The 19,027-nt window shown below is 41.2% G+C and overlaps 1 protein-coding gene across 3 annotated transcripts; it reads left to right on the top strand.

Moving 5' to 3' along the window:
• The first annotated feature begins 399 nt into the window (after positions 1-399).
• On the top strand, positions 400-18,948 carry DNAJC2 (DnaJ heat shock protein family (Hsp40) member C2). 3 transcript variants are annotated; one of them, XM_050891209.1, is made up of 17 exons: positions 400-457; positions 1,235-1,425; positions 2,044-2,119; positions 4,349-4,447; positions 7,271-7,412; positions 8,619-8,699; positions 9,495-9,560; positions 11,323-11,414; positions 11,513-11,634; positions 12,483-12,632; positions 12,934-13,022; positions 13,109-13,178; positions 14,772-14,956; positions 16,247-16,347; positions 17,311-17,418; positions 18,199-18,353; positions 18,874-18,948. In XM_050891209.1, exons 1-17 carry the CDS (start codon positions 400-402, stop codon positions 18,946-18,948), a joined length of 1,860 nt encoding a protein of 619 aa, XP_050747166.1. The 3 variants fall into 3 exon arrangements, with proteins under 3 accessions (XP_050747166.1, XP_050747176.1, XP_050747184.1); XM_050891219.1 differs by having other exon boundaries at positions 403-457; positions 1,324-1,425; XM_050891227.1 differs by lacking the exons at positions 12,934-13,022; positions 13,109-13,178 and having other exon boundaries at positions 404-457.
• The last annotated feature ends 79 nt before the right edge of the window (positions 18,949-19,027 follow it).

A 19,027-nucleotide genomic window follows, 5' to 3' on the forward strand; every position in this document is an offset into this window, starting at 1 on the left:
CGTGAGCGCCGCGGGCCCCGCGCCACCGGCATCTCCTTCCCCCCGGCACCGCTGCCGCCGCCGGAGAGTTCCGCCTGCCACAATCGCCGGCGGAGTGGTGTGCACCGCGCCGGTTAAACCCGCAGCGCCCGGAGCCGCGGGCCCGGGCTGCCGCCGGGCCCGGCTGGGCCTCGCCGCGGGTGCCAGCCCCCTTGCGCTGAGGCGGCGTGGAGTAGGCAGGGGGGCGAGGGGGTCGGCGGGCCCCTCCGGGCCGCTTATCCCGCCGCACGCTGCCGCCGCCCCGGAAGCGCTCGCCGGGCGCCTCCATGCGCCGGCTCCTGGCAACCGGCGAGGCGAGGCGAGCGGGGCCCGGCGCCCAGGCCCGAGGCTCGCTCCGGCCCGCCGCCCGCCGCCGCCGCCATGCTGCGGGGGGCGCAGGAGGGGCAGGTCACGGCCGTCACCAGGGCGCTGTCGGCCGGTAGGTACCGCCGGCCCCTCAGGCGGGGGGCGGGAGCGGCCCGGCCGCGGGGCTGCAGCCGGTGCCGAGCCACGGCCGGCGGAGGCGGCACGTCGGGGAGGGGAGCGGGGCGTTGCTGCCGGGATTTCCCGCTGCCGCCCGTCCCGCCGGGGCGCAGGGCAACTCTCTGCCGCTGCTGTCAGGACCGGGGCTTCCCCTGGTGTGAGCGAGTGCGTGTTCCCGGGGAGAAACCCACCCCTCCGGCACCTGCTTGGGCGTTAGAGTTGAAAAATCTTCTGTTTGTGAAGAACTTTCCTGTTTATTTTACTTTCATTCTGTCCTCTCCACGTGTTGCGTCTGCCTCGGTGCTCGTTTCAAGTCCGTGTGTGAGCAACAAGTCTGGTTTCGCTGCCGGAGGGAGTGGCCTGTAAAAGGGGGAGCGGGAACGCACGGGAGGTCAATCCACACTGAGCATTTCTGCTGCGGTTCTCTCCTCTATTACCAAAGCAAGGAAGATACTAAATATCATTGAACATGTGCATTCCTTTAACTTGAAAGCACCTTTTGAGATTGGAGAACACAGTGAAGTGTTTGGAAGATACTGTCTGATAGGCATGTGTTCTGGTTCTTGCAATCTTTAAAGCAGTCTGGTGTTTTTAGAGCGAACTAGAAGATTTGGCAGTCTGCAGCCTTGTGTGATGCAGTACTTTTATGGGCTTTGATGGGGTTTAATTTTTAAAAAAAAAAAAAAAAGGTAAACCACAGAAGGTGAAGTTGCTTTTATGTTTTTGCTTATAGCATCAGTACTCTGTCAAGTGGAACCTGTGGGAAGATGGTTTGAAGCATTTATTAAGAGGAGAAACATAAATGTTTCTGCCTCTTTCCAGGAGCTAGAAGATGAGAAGGAACTTTCTGAAGAATCAGGGGATGAAGAATTGCAGCTTGAAGAATTTCCTATGTTAAAAACCCTTGATCCAAAGGACTGGAAGGTATTCAGTTGATATAGATTAGTGTTAATTATTTTTGCTGGAAATCTCCTGTTAAAGTTATCTGCCATTCCCAGCTGCTAAAGATCCCCTTCTTCCTCCCCTCCCACCCCCGTCTGAATTGGTTTGTGTCCCTTAGCATTGTATCTGGGTTTGTATTTTCCACACATAACCGGCTGATGAGGGCAAGCTCAAGCGCACATCAGGATAAGATCTTAGTCTTGAACTGTTGTTTTTCATTTTATTGCCTGTAAGCGGTAAAAGCATATCTTCTACCTGTTACCGCCTCCCTTATTCTGGAATTGTGTGAGCACTCTTTAATATTAAAGACAGCAATTCAGTTTTCCAATAACTGAATTTTCTGGGATTCAGTGCTTTAATCCAGTTTAGAGTAAGCTACTTGAATTTCTGTAACTGTGGCTTAATTTATTGATATTTGGTTATTCAATAATTATGGCCTTTACGACAATTGTTCTTTTTCTAATATTTATTGAGGGAAGAATTCTGCCTCTTGCTTTTAAAAGATGGGGAGAAGAACTGTTTTTCTGCATGTGTCATGTTGTGGCTTTTTAGGTTGCATTTATCAGTGTTTACTAGGGTTCATTTTTTTTTTTTCCTCAGAATCAAGACCATTATGCAGTTCTGGGGCTAGGAAATATACGATACAGGGCTACTCAGAAACAAATCAAAGCAGCTCGTAAGTACCTTTCCTGCATAAGCATACCTTTCTTTCAGATGTACACAACTGTTTTCCACGTGAAAATACGTACATGTCACGGACAAGCTTTTTACTGTTTCACAGGCCTAAAAATGCCTGCTCTTTGATTTGTGTTGCTTACCAGCCTTCTGAATTCACATCACAGCTCCAAAATCCACAGGCCTAAAGCTAGGGAATTGAAAAATTTCACCAAGTTCACATCCCTGCTTTCTTGCCTGTGTTTTTTTTTTTGTCGACAACCTTGAGACTATAACTGTACATTTCTGCATTTTTGAGTCTGCAGCCAGGCTCAGTGCAAGGCAGAGAAGTACAACTAGCCCTGCCTTATGTGTTTCAATAGGTTGGTACCTTGAAGCCCCCTTCAAACCGTTAGCTGCCGCGTTAATGCTAGTGAATGTTTAAGAAGTACGCTGCTGTTATCATTCCGATTAGACTGAGCGTTGCCTGGGAATGGAGGAGTAGCTCTTGAATTTTCAGGTATTCAAGTAACTAGAAGTTACTTAGGCCACTGAGAAGCTCGGTTTTGCTCTTCTTTGGTTGTTTTACCGTGTGAAAACTGTAGAGTTCCTGTGGCTGGATCGCTGGGATATTACCAAGCTGTTAAAAACGTAGTCTTGTGAGGTTAAGTTTCCTTGACATTTTGGGTCAGTAAACAATAGAACTTGGAAGTGCCGCTGTGCTGCTTAATGGTGTCATGGGCCTGTGTCTTAAATCATTACATGATTCAGAAGTGCATGCAGGTGATTGGGAGTATTTTGTGGTACTTGCGTGTGAAGGAACATCATGTTGGGCCTCAGAACTTCTTTTCCTAGAAAGCAATGTGACCAAGAGTTGACTTTGCAAGAAGGATGCAAGTATTTAGTGGAGGAAGATTTAAAAGTACTCTGAAGATTGTTCAATAGCCTTTATGAAATAAATAAGCCAATGGTTTTGTGAGTTGATCTTGCAAGCAATTGCCTGTATAACTGTACTGGTGTGAGTAGAATTGCTGTCCCCAGTGAAACCACAGATGCAGATTAAGTTACTCCCAAATGAAAATGGGTGGAAATTAGCAAATTGCCAACTGGCACAGGAAATTATGTTGCCTCAGGTGCGTTTTGCTTAGCAGTGCCACCGTGGAGCATGTGCTAATATAGCATAGAGCAGCACCTATTCTGGTGATGATTAGTGGTCTCGCTAATCTTGTCGAGCAAGAACTGGGGCATCTCTCTCTTTAGGATCCTAACAGCACTCAATTATTATGTGGTGGTATAGAGATGTGAGTCTTTCTCACCAGTATATACTGTGCTTTCCTATTTTTAACCAGGATTCTGATTTGTTTCTCAAAAGGCAGGTTGCCGTAACTACTTGCATGGTATCTTCTCTCTGGTATTTTATAGTGAGCCAAGAAGGTACATTTTATGTTGTATGATAATATGGCTAGACTTTTTGGCAAAGAAGTCAGTTTAAAATCTGGTTTTACTGTTTAAACACTGAGACAACCTTGGTAGCAACTCTAGTAGATACTCTATCTGTGTTAGCTGTATCTTAGGATTTAAGGCCTAAGCAGAGAGAGAACTTGACCACAGTGTCTTGTGTGTGTGCTTAATGTTATTCATGGGCAAGTGCAGCAGTCTTCACAGGCTCCTGGCTGTAGTTTCCATGCTAAATTTCATCTTGGATTGTGTTCGGAACTGGAGTAAAGGGATAGAATACAATTTTTATTTTATCTGAACTACTTTGCTTTTCATTAGAAATAACAACTAAAATTACATTAATTATTTTTCTTTATTTTTTCAGTATGATTGCACAGGGAATTGTACAATCTTGCAGAATTAAGGTCCTGAAACTGCATTGTGCTTTTTGAAGCTAACTGTACACTTACAGTTACTGAAGCACTTTGGTATGCATAATATTAGAATAAGTCCCAGAAAATCACTACTTCTTCAGCTGCTGAAGGTGGAATAGAGTTTCTGAGTTGTGGTAATTTTGTGTCCCAGCAAAGATGAAATAATTTTGATTCTGACAAGAGTGTTAAACCAAAGAAAATTCATTAACTCATATCTGTTTTCTTCCTGATGTTTTTTGGGGTTTGTTTTTTATTGTTTTTTTTTTTTAAAGTATCTAATTAGAGAAATGTCAATTGGAATTATTGTATTACTTTGTAGTTTGTGAGAAATAAACTGTTGATGATGAAGCGTTTCTAAACGTAATGCATCTATTTGCTAGATAAATCCATGGTTTTGAAACATCATCCAGACAAGCGAAAAGCTGCAGGGGAACAGATAGGAGAAGGTGATAATGATTATTTTACATGCATAACTAAAGGTAAGCAACTGATCTCTTTCATTAGATACTCTCTCAATCTACTTGATAATCTGAAACATATTTGTAATGCTTTATAAGGCTTTTAAAGAATTGTCGATTACTGAAAAGCCAGAGAAGTTCTTTTCCATTTTAGAAAACTGCCTCAATACATGGAGATCGCACTGAGATAACTTCCCTCTGGGTAGAAGCAGTATGGGAATGCAGCTGATAGACGTTTGTCTGCCATGCCACTTGGTGACAAGATGCGAACACTTGTAGCAGCGTATGCAAAGATGAACCACTAGAGGTAGCCACATACCTGGGAGAAACTGGTGTGCTCTGAAGTAATTGCCCTCAGACACCAACAGCAACTGGAAAATCTGAACTCTAATGCACTTACTCCTCCAACAGAGCATCTGTTGATTTGATGTAGGATATCAGTTTCTGCAGCTGCTCTTTGTTGCCCACAGATGACCAAGTGAACTCAATTGAATAACATTTCCTTTCTTGCCTGTAGTGACCTAGAACACCACTGCTGGCCAATTCCAGAACCGTAGGGAGTGTTCTAGGTGTATGACTTATGCTTCTAGAAATGCTTTGGAGTTTGGCGCTTTTGTTTATTTTAAACAAATTTTTTTTGACTCAGTAAGGTCAGGGTGGAGGGAAATCTTGGAATTTGTGTGTTCTAAACTTTCTTATTCTGAGTGTCTTCTTACAATACCAGTTAAAATGTTAGATGATCTGTTAGACAAGCTAATGATGTTTTCAGCCTCCTTTAGAGTTGTCAAAAGGAAAAAAGTTGCCAAAGGAAATTTTTTTTCCATAGTTGCAATCCTGTCAGAAACTGGCAGATACTTATAACAAGAACAACCTGCACTTGAACTCAGGAATATGCTCCGTGTTCTACATGCAGGGAGCAAAATATATTTCCCCTTAACTGCTTACATCTAAGTTTAAGGATAAACAGAAAGGAAAGCACAAAGTGGCATGGAAGAGGAGCAATGCTTCCAGGCAGCACCTTGGAGGAAGGAAATGCAGTGGTAGGGAAGGGGAATCTGGAGTAGGAGCAAGTGGTAATGGAATGGAGAGAAGAAACTTGGAACGGCAGGAGTACGTAGGTGGGATTCAGAGCTTGGTCTGGCAAAAAAATGAGTGGGAGATACAGTGCTGGGGGAACTGAGTACGTGGGAGTAGAATTGGGGATCTGTATGGAAGGGACATCTCTTAAGTGGAAGAGGAACCAACGGACAGAATTTCTTGCATCAGGAAAATGGTATGAGGGTTGTTGAAGCTCCCAGCTTGCAATGTAGAGGATAACTGGGGTCAGAGTATTGGCAGAGGGAGGGCCCTTCCCAGAGGGGAAGGCTGGCAGACAGCAGCTCACTGGTGGTCCCTTGCACTCCTTCCTCTCTCCATTAACATGTGCAGTGAGATCAGTTTACAGAACCACAGAGCACCAAGGTCTCCCCCAGCTTATCACCTTCTAGATCTGACCTTCACGGTGCAGTGTTACCTGTCCAGGGATGCAGTCAGAGAAGCCCATGAATGATCGCAATATGAATTTGATTCCTTTTATGACTTTTCACTCTTATTGAAAAATAGTGGGTATTGTAGAACTGACAGACAAAGTAATTCCACACTTCCTTGAGAGAAAACAAGAGTTTACTGAAGCTACAGTGTGTGATTTCCAGGTTATAAGATTCAGTAATGTGATGCTCCCCAACTGCAGGACTGTAAGAAAAGGAAAACTGGGAGCGCATGCATGTTTTGGCTAGTAGCTGCGTGGTGTTTTATACTCTTTCCAAGTGTCCTGGTTTCTTCCTGGTAGCTGGTATAGTGCTGTGTTTTGGATTTAGGATGAGAATAATGTTGATAACACACTGATGTTTTTAGTTGTTGCTGAGCAGTGCTTACACTATGTCCTAAGTCCTACACTATGTCAAGGACTTTTCAGCTTCTCCTACTGCCCTGCCAGCGAGGAGGCTGGGGGTGCACAAGAAGCTGGGAGGGGATGCAGCCTGGACAGCTGACCTGAACTGACCAAAGGGATATTCCATACCATATGACGTCATGCTGAACAATAAAACTGGGGGGAGAGTTGGCCGGGGGGTGGCGGCCCGCTGCTCGAGGATGGGCTGGGCATTGGTCAGCAGGTGGTGAGCAATTGCATTGTGCATAACTTGTTTCGTGTATTCTCTTATCATTATTTTCCCTTCCTTTTCTGTCCTATTAAACTGTCTTTATCTCAACCCACGAGTTTTACCTTTTTTCTGATTCTCTCCCCCATCCCACTGAGGGGGAGTGAGCAAACGGCTGTGTGGTGTTTAGCTGCCTGCTGGGTTAAACCACAACACCAAGTCTCAGTACAACTTCATCATGAGCCGCAAAAATTCTGATGAACGGCTCCTGTTCATGCCAGTTCTGACATCATATTAACTCAGGGACTGCTTTTACTCCGTGCCTGTCTTAGTAGACTGTTTTGTCAATTTATCTGCAAGGATCTGGTGTAGGATAAAAGCCTGAAGATGTCGTGCCCAAACTCCCAGTGCCTGAACTGAATTTACTGCTATAAAATTATTTTAAATATAATCTGGTGTGTTACGTCGTAATGGTTAAATGTGTTGTTTTTCATAAACATTTTCCTCCTACTTAGTTTAACAGGAATTGACAGCAATGCTATTTGGTGTCACTAAAATAATTAAATATCAAGCTGTACAGAATGATAGGTCAAACGCAGATCTGAGAGCATCTTTTTAAACATTTAGAACCTTTTCTGTAACATTCCCACCTTGTGGGGAAGGCTCACTTTAGTCTCATGTTTTACATCTGGTAACTTTTTTTCAGCTTATGAAATATTATCTGATCCTGTGAAACGACGAGCATTTAACAGCATAGATCCTACTTTTGATAATTCTGTACCTTCCAAAAGTGAAGCAAAAGAAAACTTCTTTGAAGTTTTTTCACCAGTTTTTGAAAGAAATGCCAGGTAAGCTATGTCAGACTGCCTCTGCTGTTGCTGGAGAACCAGCATTTGCAAACTCTTCTGGCACTGTGTTTGTAACAGGTATGACTTTAAGAGATGCTGGGAGATGCATTAATTTGCTAGATATGTAATACAAGTAAAATCGTGCATTGTCTGTTATTTCATTTTAAAATAATCTGAACTGTCACATTGGTGGCATTAAGTTTGACTCATGAGATTAAAAAAAAAAAGTCTGTTCTCAGCTCCATATTATTTACTGTCCTTTTTGTACAACACATTGTTTCATCTTAAAATTATTTACTATACCAAGTGTGTGTATGCTACTGACTAAAAATTCCTTTTTTTATGATTTTCTTATGAGGGTGAGACATTAACAGAAGACAATAGTTATGTTCACAGTTTAGCTGGTTAAAAGAGAAGATAAATGTAACTATCAGTATTTGGTGGTTCTCTCTTAAGGTGTGTGACTCTTTTTCTGCATTTGATTCATGCTTGCCAATTAACTTTGTATTAAGGCTGTCACAATAGAAGTTTATTTCACCTTTTACCTGTATGAAAAAAAGTGTTTTATTGTGTGAGATACTTTACAACACATTCTGAACAATCCATTGATTATTTAAAGTAGATTTATTGAATCTTTTATCAAGTATTCCAGAGATTCAGACCTGGATCTGTGGTTGTCGGATGGGTTGTTCCCTTCTCTGCTTGGAAATGGATGCTATGTCATGGAATAACAAATCCTAGAGCCTACAGAAGAGTTCCCTCTTTGTAGGGAAAAAATGGAATGGAGGCAGAGCATGCATTATACCCTCGTACTCCATTAGAATATGTAGGAAACTTCCTGTAGCCTACCACAGAGCCGAGTTATTCACAGAGCACCTTTTGTCCACTTTCTGTATGCTTCTCTACCAGGAGAATGTGTGTGGAGAATTGAATATCTACAAAGACACCTTGTGCTCCATCAGGTCTCCTTGTAGGCACACCAGACTTGGGCAGGAGGAGTTTGCTTTTCTGGGGGAGCTCCCCAAAAAAGGCCCATCTGGAGGATGTTTAGAAAGAACTCTCCCGTTTTCTTCCTCTTTCCTGGTGCCCCTCTGTGTTGGTGGGAGGGAGCCTCTGATTTGGTATTTTGATTCTGTACTTAACAAGTGCCATGTTATGAAGTAAGATTATAGATACTATTTCTTTAATAGATCCATTTATTTTCAGGTGGTCAAATAAGAAAAATGTTCCTAAGCTTGGGGACATGAACTCATCATTTGAAGAGGTAGATGCGTTCTATTCATTTTGGTAAGTTAGCTGATACCTCAGTTTCTATTCACAGTATTCAAGACGTGTGATATAAAGGGCTTGCAGACCCTTTTGTACGTAGGTTGTTGGCTGTGGTCTGTTCTGACCTAGTAATGTCACGGAATTACCCCACAGCTGTTTGGTGCCTTCCACAAACTGAGCTGGCTTTCTCCTAGCTGATGCATCCGCGTTGTAAATTCACAGTTAGAGCGGGAGCTTCTGACAGTTCTCTGACCACAATGGCTGTGAACCGAGTTGACCCACAGACCAGAAGTGGGGTTCGTCTCACCTAACTTGTGTTTTTAGTGGAGGTGTCTACTAGGTATTTAAGCTCCCCTAGTTCAGGGAGGTCTGTCTAGTCCAATAAAGTCAGTAGAGTGTATAGCTTGACTTATCTGCTAAATACGGATTCTTATATAAAGATTAAATTAATTTCTCTCTCAACTCTGCAGACTGCACTATATCTCCACTGCCTATAATGGGAGCTTAGACAACTGCACTGGAGACATTTAGAGTTGGTGAGACTGAGCCCATCCTAAAATACACTCTGTCCTACAGTACAGATAGATGTAAATCATTACTTTCAACAGCATCTCGTGTTTTGACTTAACACAGTGGAATCATTGTAGGTGCAGTGTAATTGTAAAGTATGTATTATAAATTGTAAATAACAGTATAATTGCCTACAAAAACCTAATAGTAAAAAAAGTAGATTATTTGTAATAGTTTCGCTGTTTGGTTGGGGGTTTTTTTTTATTCATTCTTGGTTTGTTTTTTTACTTTTATTTACTTTAGGTACAATTTTGATTCCTGGAGAGAGTTTTCCTATTTAGATGAAGAGGAAAAAGAAAAAGCAGAATGGTATGTAAGTAAAAAGAAATTTGACAGGAGACTGAGAGATTGATACAGCAATATTTTCCAACTTCCTATTAGACTGTAAGTCACAGGAAGTATGGTAGCTGAACTAAGACTGAATTCCACTCTCCCAGCTTAGTAGTCAGTCATGGACTTGAACTGGACTGACTGTGGGCTTCTCTTTGTCTTATTTGTGTAATTGAAGTAGTTCTTGCTTGCATCACAGAGGTGTTTCTGAGGTGCTTTGAAATGTGTGTTGATTTAAGTTCAGACTTGCAGTTCCAGCAAGTCCCAAGCACAGGTTGAACCTAGAGCCAGAACAGAGTGGATGAGTAAGCAGGTATCATTTCTCTCTCCAACTCTTTATTAAACCGTGCTGAGACAAGTGATACTTTCTAGAATTTAGGTTAGTTCTGATGGCTTGATGTTAATAAAAATTGTGTATTTGTTGATGTAGTGATATTACTCAGACCATGTTGCCATTGGAAAATACATTCTATTTTTATCCTTCCTACAGTTATAAACACAGAATGTTCAAGTTCGAGCACCGAATCATTTAGTCTAACACATATTTCACAGGATGCAACCTTTCACTTAGTCATCCTCGTATAAGCATCACTGGCATTCCATGAACCTCTTCTTCCAAGTTTGAATAGAAATCAATTTTGTAGTTAGATTCAGTGGTTAGCTTGCTTTGTGGCTAAAAACTGCCATATTTAGGCTGTAGCTAGGCATTCGTTCCTCTTCTCTTATGCCTTTTCCTGCTATTAAATTTTTTGAGCTTCTCTGGACCCAATGTTCTCTTTCCTGTGAAGATTCTGTGAAGGCACTGTAATCAATTCCATATCACTTGTATTTTTGAGAAATTATACAGATTAATCTCTAGGCTTCTTATTGGAAGGCTGTTGAATTATTTGCATAGCTCTTTTTTCTGCTTATTCCTGTCATTAGTGTCCTTTTTTAAAAATGTTTAGACAAATGGTATGCTGTACTTGAGAGAGAACTATGTTTCAGCTTCTGTTCAGATTGTCATGATTCTTGTTATCCCTTCTTGCCAAAGATGATGTTGCTTGTGTTTTAAACCTTCAATCTACTTGCAGTAGTCCCCTACTCTGTTATGGGGATTGTTTTCTTTGTTCTGAGGTACATTGTTCTGTATTTGGTTGTGTGGATGAGTATATAGACCCCCATTAAAAATTTGCCTCTTTCTTGACAGCACTGACAAATATTTTCAGATTATTTAGTCAGCCAATTTTTAATCTATTTAACCTGAGCTGTATTTTACTGGAGTGAATCTGGCATGATTTTACCGGAGTGTCACGCTACTTCATAGAAAGCGTTCTTTCTGTGCAGATGGGTTTACTTGACATGACCTATATTCTGTAAAATGGAGATAATTGACATGGATTATCTTGCTGCCCTTTAATTAAACTGTATACCAGCATTTCTCTTGTTTTGCTTGGGTTTAATATTAGGTCAACAAGTGGATTGCATTTTGGAAATAAAGTCCGTGATCTCATTCCCTGCAATGAAAGATAAGCAGCTTGTTTTGTCAGGTGTTTTGAAGGTTTATGTAATCGTGTAAATGCTTGGCATTTTTGACATGAGCTTGGGGCCTGGAACTTCATTTTTTGAAGTATATTTTTTGAAGTATTCAGACAAGAGCATCTATGTGGGGAAACTTTTTTTAAAAAGTCTGTTGTTGAATTTCTAACAGACTGACACTCTAGGGTATTAGCACTGAACTAACTACGCTTTCCCTTTTTAGCCGAGATGAAAGGAGGTGGATTGAAAAGCAGAACAGAGCTGCCAGAGCATTGAGAAAAAAGGAAGAAATGAACAGAATTAGGACACTTGTTGGTGAGCACGCAACTGCTGTTTTTTTAAAGAGAGATTTGTTAACTAACAGTGCAAATCTCCTGTTTCTTTTGTACATGATGCACCCTTTCTTCTGCCAGACAATGCATACAGCTGTGATCCCAGGATAAAGAAATTTAAGGAGGAAGAAAAGGCAAAGAAAGAAGCAGAGAAGAAAGCAAAGGTAGAAGCAAAACGAAAAGAACAGGAGGCAAAAGAAAAAGTAAGTTAACTACTTTATTTGGGTTGAAAAACCCTGGTTCATTCACACTTGATCCACTGCTTCAGCTTCTAGATGTGTCAGAAAGCTACTGTTAGAATTATATTGGGGTTTAAAGATGTGTTGTCTTGTATCCCTGTGCAACAGGCAGTGCAAGACTGACAGCCTTTTGAGAATGAGATGAAAACAAGGAGCACAGATCTGAAACAAAAACTTCTAAAGTTGAGTTCTGTTGCTGCATACACTTCCTCTGGTTTAGAGGCAGTCACTAAATTCTGTGGCCTACTTTCCTTTTTCATAAAATGGATACAGCTGCTTGCCTTGTGCATATGGTCTGTCAGTGGTTCATTGGGATGAAACACTTTGAGGTAACATAACATATGTGATTAACAGCTTGGAAAAGATGGCTCTGAAAACAGTACCAGGAATGAAAGGGAACTGTAAGGTGCTAAAAAGTGACTTAAAAGACAATACTGGAGCACTGCAAGATTTTGTGTTAATAATGATGCAGGGGAGATGTTGGACCACTGCATTTTTCCAAGCTGATACTCTCGGGGCAGGCATAGGAAATTTCATAGAGTTTTGTATCTTCGTTATCAAGGAATCAAGGAAGTCAGGATTTATAAACTAGGGGTCCTCACAGTGAGTATCTGAGTTAATGCCAACTGGTATATGTTTCATCACCTCCCTCAAAATTCTTGGAAAACCAAACATCAATACTTTAATGTATTTAAAAAAAAAAAAGGCAAAAAACCCCAGAAACAGCACATTTTAATATTGAATGACGAATGACCCTATAACAGGGTGACTTTGTTGAGTTTTTTTGTTTGTTTTTTTCCTTTTGATTGCAGCAAAGACAAGCAGAATTAGAAGCAGCACGGTTAGCAAAAGAAAAGGAGGAAGAAGAAGTTAGGCAACAAGCATTAGTAGCAAAAAAGGAAAAAGAGATACAGAAAAAAGCAATCAAGAAAGAAAGGCAAAAACTGAGAACGACATGCAAGGTATTTAAATATTATTATAGTGAAACACAGGTTACATCAGTGAAATTACTATGTTTGCTTAGATCAGACCCTATCACATGCTTGCTTGTTCTTATGGCTGGAGATGGGTACAGAAAGTGGGTTTACTAAAAAGCAAAGCACTAAAACACATACTTATCATACAGTTTTGAGTTATGAGTAAAGCTGACCAAATAGATCCAAACACAGCAGTAGCTGAAGAATGCTGTGTGTTAAGTCTTTGTCTGAAGGAACAGGACAATAAAGTTCAAGAACTTTGTAGAACATGTATTTCTGCTTCCAGAACTGGAATTACTTTTCTGATAATGAGGCAGATTGTGTTAAAATGATGGAGGAGGTGGAAAAGCTTTGTGATCGTCTTGAGCTAGCAAGGTAAGTCTTCCTGATGCTGATTTCTGCTCGTTTTGATACCCATCTTTCTACTAGCTATCCGTTGTAACTTAATAATTTATTTTTAGTCTGCAATGCTTGAATGAAGCACTTACATCCACAACAAGGGAAGGAGGAAAGGCGGCTGTAGTAAAACAGGTAATTATGCTGAGCATCAAATCAAAATAACAGAATAATTTGATTTGTGAAATCTACATGACTGAATCGAAGTAAGGTACAACATAGCTGCTGTGGAATCCTGCCTGTGAAACACAAAGACCTGAGTTTCAGAGTCCCCAGGCAGACTTGATCTCTGCTCCATTTTACATAGTGCAGTTCATGGCTGGTGAAATAACCAGGGCCAGTTGAGAAAATAATGCGTTTTTAATTAGTAAAGGACACAAAACCTACCATTTGTACAGCATACAGAACAGCAGAGGAATTTAATTTTGCCCAACAATGGGTAGCAATTACCTAGAGGGGAAGGAGGGCAGTCTTAACCTATTCTGTTATGCAAGAAAAATCCTAGTCTAGTATCCGTGACCTGGGGCTAGATCCACAAAAGGACTTAAGTGCTGCAGGCTGTAGCCACTGGAAGGGCCAGTGGATTGGATACCAAAGTATGGGAAAAGCAAGACACTTGTGATCAAGACTTACCAAACTGGGCAAGGATCTACCTAAATTTGGCAGCAGGGAAAAGCCATTTGGACTAATAAGGCTGAACCCACATCCTGCAGAAAGAAGAAGGTGCTTTCTCTCATCTGCTTTGGATTCACAGCTGTGAACTTTCTTTCCTGGTGGGGAAGACGATCTGTCCCCATCCCAGGGTCAGGTTTACTCATCAGACAAATTAAGACTCAAATCCCTCTTGTTCTACAGGGGACTGAATCCAGTCTCCAGGAGAGTGTTCCAAACACAGGACAGTCACCTTTCTGCCTGTCAAAACTGTTCCACTTTTGCATTAATAAAAATTATCTATCAGATAACTTTCCTTTTGCCAGGAAGATTTTATTATGAGATAGATAGCGAGAAACCTATTTTGAGCATCCTGCCAACAGGTGTCAGTGCATAGCTTTTTTGATACTGCCAAGACTGGACTGGGCATACTCAGAAGCAGATACATTACAGATATGTCACACCACAGTCTCAAGATGTGATTACAGTTCACAAAGATATGCAATGGATAACTTACATTCTGCTGAATTGCTTGCTAACAAACTACACATGGCCGTCTAACCCTGAGTAAGCACTTAGTAACTAAAATCTGGGTCGTTGCAGTTAATGCTAACTTAGTACAACCATAGTAACTGAGAATTTCTGGCATAACCAGGCTTTGGCAGCAATTAGGTTGGAAGATTTGGGAATCAGTGTATTCAACATGGATGTGTAACTGCCCTCACTAGTCACTTTAGGTTCTTAATACTTTTGTGGATCTGTCCCTGTAAGTCAGGTGTTAGCCTCCTGGACGTTCACGCTAGATTCAGAACTTTTGCCTTAAACCTGGGAGTGTTCATTTAATTTCCTAGCGAACTTGTGATGGATTCCTGCTGTAGCTCCTCATCTGGGATGGCCAAATTTACGCACGGGATGGAGGGAAATAATACTGGAGCAGATAAGCTCCTCCATTTCCTTATGTATAATGTACAGAACAGAAACTAAGCAAAATTCAAGGCTCAAAGCAATTCCAGAGAGGGGTTTGTGTCACTCTAAAATGTAAAAATAAATAAATAATGCTTGTTTACAATCCTTCAGATAGAAGAAATAAATGAACAAATAAGGCGAGAGAAAGAAGAGGCAGAAGCTCGTATGCGCCAAGCAACAAAGAGTTCAGAAAAGTCAACCACTGGTGGTGGAGGGGGAAGCAAAAATTGGCCAGAAGATGATTTACAGTTGTTAATTAAAGCTGTGAACCTCTTCCCAGCAGGGACTAACTCAAGGTACTTCTCGGGTTTGGTGTTAAAAGCTCTACTAACAATTTTTAATTAAATAACAAGCATAATACAACTTATTTTCAGACCATCCTAAGTATGATGTCAGTATAAGGACTCCCTAAACTTCCTCCTTTCCCTTGACTGTTGAGCAGCCTGTGGTTTGTCTTCTCTTAATACCATACTCTGCCTGTCACTGGAGTTAGCTCTGGCCCTGTATCTTGTTTCCCCCCAAACTTGGGCCTCAGTCCATCAGCAAGATTGTGCTGAGGTGCATGTTTGCACAGGGTTTACTGCATGATAGGCTCCAGTTATTAAAGCAGAGAACAAAACCGCAATAGTGACCATCATGCAGCTGGGTAGGAATAGAAGTGTGTAAGCTACTTCCAGTAGCTCCACAACGAACGTGAGGCTGGTTTCTCCTCTACATGGTAGGAGGAAAACAGCCAGAGATACGAGTTAAGTACGCCAGCTCTCTTTAGGGGAGAGCCAGGGGAAAAGCGAAAGGCTGGGCTTCACAGAAAGCAGCACTGGCAATCAGCTTACTAGTAAGCATCAAGAACAGGAGCATGCCTTAAATCCTGTTCTTTCCCGGGAGTGAAATGCCTTCTTCCACTTAGGATTCACAGATTTGAAGCCTCCATTACAAGATTTGGATGCTTACTTTTAAAAAAACAAGCTGTCATACTCTTTATGGAGATGATACCAGTACCTGTTTCTGCACCACAGTTCATCAGTCAAGAGTACTCATTGAGAACACAGTTCTAGATACAATACTACTGTCTGATCCGGTGCAAATATTCCCCTCCATTTTCTAAGAACACACTAGGAATAATCTTGGGGCTAGGGCTGCTCCAGGTCTCTCCTGCTGAAGCCCCTTTACCTGATGTTTAGGTATTCTTTTCGGGGGCAGTAGAAACAGGGTTAGTAACTTCTCAGCCCTTTCAGTGCAGCCTGCAGTATTTAATGTCAGAGGTGTTTAGGGAATTCAGGAAAGCAACAGCTGAGCAGAGTTTAGAGGATTAGAGGTTTGCACTTACACACCTATATTCTACCCCATCCTTCTTCTGTATTGGAACCCAAGAAGCTCACCTAAGCTGACTAAATTCTTAAGGGGAAACTTCTGCATTTAGTGACTGAAAGCTTTCCAGGATAGTTACCGTGACAGTTTATATGTATTTAAGTATGATTAAACCTACTTAGGAGTTGATATAAATGTGTACGGGAGTTTGAAAGTAGCTTGTATGAAGATAGGCTATTATGTAATATACTGGTTTACCCTTTCTATTCTTGCTTTAGGTGGGAAGTTATTGCCAATTACATGAACTTGCACTCTGCTACTGGAATAAAACGAACAGCAAAAGATGTCATCAATAAAGCAAAGAGCCTCCAAAAGCTTGGTATCTATATTACCTTATTTTTGTAGTAAGATGGTCTGCATGCTTCTATACAGCTTGATTTTCTTTGAACAGCATTGTGTTTCCATTATGAGAAAATCCCCTCTATATCCCCAAAAGAAATGTAGTTCAGATGGAAGATTTAGAGGAGCATTTATGTGATTCAGTATTTTCAGCCTAATAGCTATTGTGTAAGTCACCACCCCATGAGTGAATCTCAGGAATTCTTTTAATCTAACTTGATGCACAGATGTCTAGGTCACATGCGCTGCCTAGGCTCCTCTACACTTAGAGAGAGACAAACTGGCCTCTGAAAGAGCTCCCTACAAAGGAAGGCATCTAGAAAAATGAAACTGGTGAAGCTATAGAGATACTTTAAAAAGATAAATGGGATTCAGCAACAGAATCAGACACCTGAATTAATGTGGCTTACCTCCTCTTGTGGTAAATGGAGCCTAGAGAGCTGGGATACTGAGAGGAGGCTCCTGAGTAAGTTCTTAAGGAAAATCAAAACATTCCAAAAAACAAAGTTTAAGAAGTTTCTCCATTCCATTACCTGCACAAGGAGGACCCAGGCTTTCCCAGTGTTCCTGACTGCCCCTCTGACACACTGCTGCTCTGGGTAATATGCAAGTTTTGTGCTGCAGCCCTTGAGAGAATAATCCCTTTTGATTTCAGTGAAGTTGCAGATTCAGGCTTAAGCTTATACGGAGAAAGTATTCATCTGAGCAGTATAAAGCAGGATAGGGCTTGGAGAGCCTGATACTTTGAGTAAAGTTTATTGGACCCTGAAAGATTTTTTTTTTTCTTTTAATCTACCAACCTCTTTACCATCATTTTAAAGGAAGTAGGAGTTAGTTTTTTTGATTATTAGTTTACAATAATCTGCTACACAATGTTTTTATTATTACATCTGGCTTTAATTTTGCTGCAATAATTATTCTATTCAATGTCTGTTGCTCATAGACCCTCATCAAAAAGATGATATAAACAAGAAAGCGTTTGACAAATTTAAAAAAGAACATGGTGTGGTGCCTCAGATGGACAGTGCTGCCCCCTCGGAACGATTTGAAGGTAAAGGTGAAAAGGGAGACCTTCTTGCAGAGTTGTATCCCCTGTGCATCTTAGTAAGAAAGTAACCCAGAACTTACTTAAGACTTGCTTTCAAACAAACTTACTTGCAAACTTATGTAGCAAGCAAGAAAGTGATCCAGGCTCTGTTACTGGATTTGGGGGTTTCTGGTACACACAGTACAAACCACAGTTAACTAAATAGTGACAGTTTGAAATGGTTCCTGGCGAGGCAACAGGTTAAGTCTGATGCTGAGATTATCTGTTCCTCAAAGGGTGCTACATTTTCAGGTAAGAGCAGGCCTGAGGGGATGCACTTGAGATACAGGATCATCCTACAGCTAAGCTTTGGTCTCCTGTTAAACCCCAAACAAACACCTCCCATCAAATTTTGCAGACACTTGCAGGAGGCTGTGTTTCCTTACTAAGTGTTCCTTACTGAAACGCAAAAGGAAAAGCTATATTGCTGCCCTAATGATGTGTTTTCACAGGGCAGCTACAGTGATCTAATATCCAGCTGACAACAAAAGATGTTACCTTCTAACTTCTCTGTGCTTTATTTAAAGATCCCAAGGGCCACTTGTCCAGTCAGTTTCAGGGTTGGGGTTTTTTCTTTCCTTTCAGGTTTTTAGTACTGGGTAGCCCTTAGGTCAGACTAGTTGTATCACAAAACTGCAAGGATTTTAAATCAACTATAATAGATTTTACAGTATTTTCTTAGGCTTATCTCAGAGTCCTTATTAAATATTTTTTTCTTACTGTCATTTTTGCATTTAAAAACAGGATCACCTTTAGATTCATCCCCTTGGACGACAGAAGAACAAAAGCTTTTAGAACAAGCATTGAAGACTTATCCAGTAAATACTCCCGAAAGATGGGAGAAAATAGCAGCAGCTGTTCCAGGCCGGTCAAAAAAAGACTGCATGAAGCGATATAAGGTAAGGTATCTCACCTCCTTCTAGGATTGTAACTAGCCCAGGTCTTGTTAGAGTCCTTTGCTTCTACTGTTGCTTTCCCTACCAGAGACAGTATCTAACAACAGCAAACTAGCACAAGATGGAGCCTTATGGAGAAACTTTTTTTTTGGTAACTCAACCCCAAAAGAGCAGTAAGGACTAAGTTTTCCTCAGTGAAAGTAGTGGCTCTGGAAGCTGGGAAGGAAAGTCAGTCTCGTGAAATCTGTCTTATAATTTGACAGCAAGCTCTTGTAGATGGTAAAGTCCTATCCCTAGCCTCTTGTAGGTAAAGTTCCTGCTACAGGGGAAGTAGATAATTGACCTTCCATTAATTTATTTGTTTCTAAAAGAAATTGTTTCAAGGTATTAAACTGTTTAGATTCCTCACTATGTTGAGGGCTAGAGTGTTTCAGGCTGAATATATGTAGTCTTCAAAACCAGAGCATTGTTAACAAGTTCCACATTTAGATAAGTATCTTTTTTTTTTCTCCTAACTCTCCAGGAACTCGTTGAAATGGTCAAGGCCAAGAAAGCTGCTCAAGAACAAGTGATGAATGCTACTAAAGTCAAGAAATGACTCTTACTGACAATCTTTGTTTTATAATAAAAATGCAAATACTGTACATGTTTTCATTCCTTCCTTAATTATACAGATA

Source organism: Gymnogyps californianus, chromosome 1, assembly GCF_018139145.2.
Source record: "Gymnogyps californianus isolate 813 chromosome 1, ASM1813914v2, whole genome shotgun sequence".
Lineage (NCBI taxonomy): Eukaryota > Metazoa > Chordata > Aves > Accipitriformes > Cathartidae > Gymnogyps > Gymnogyps californianus.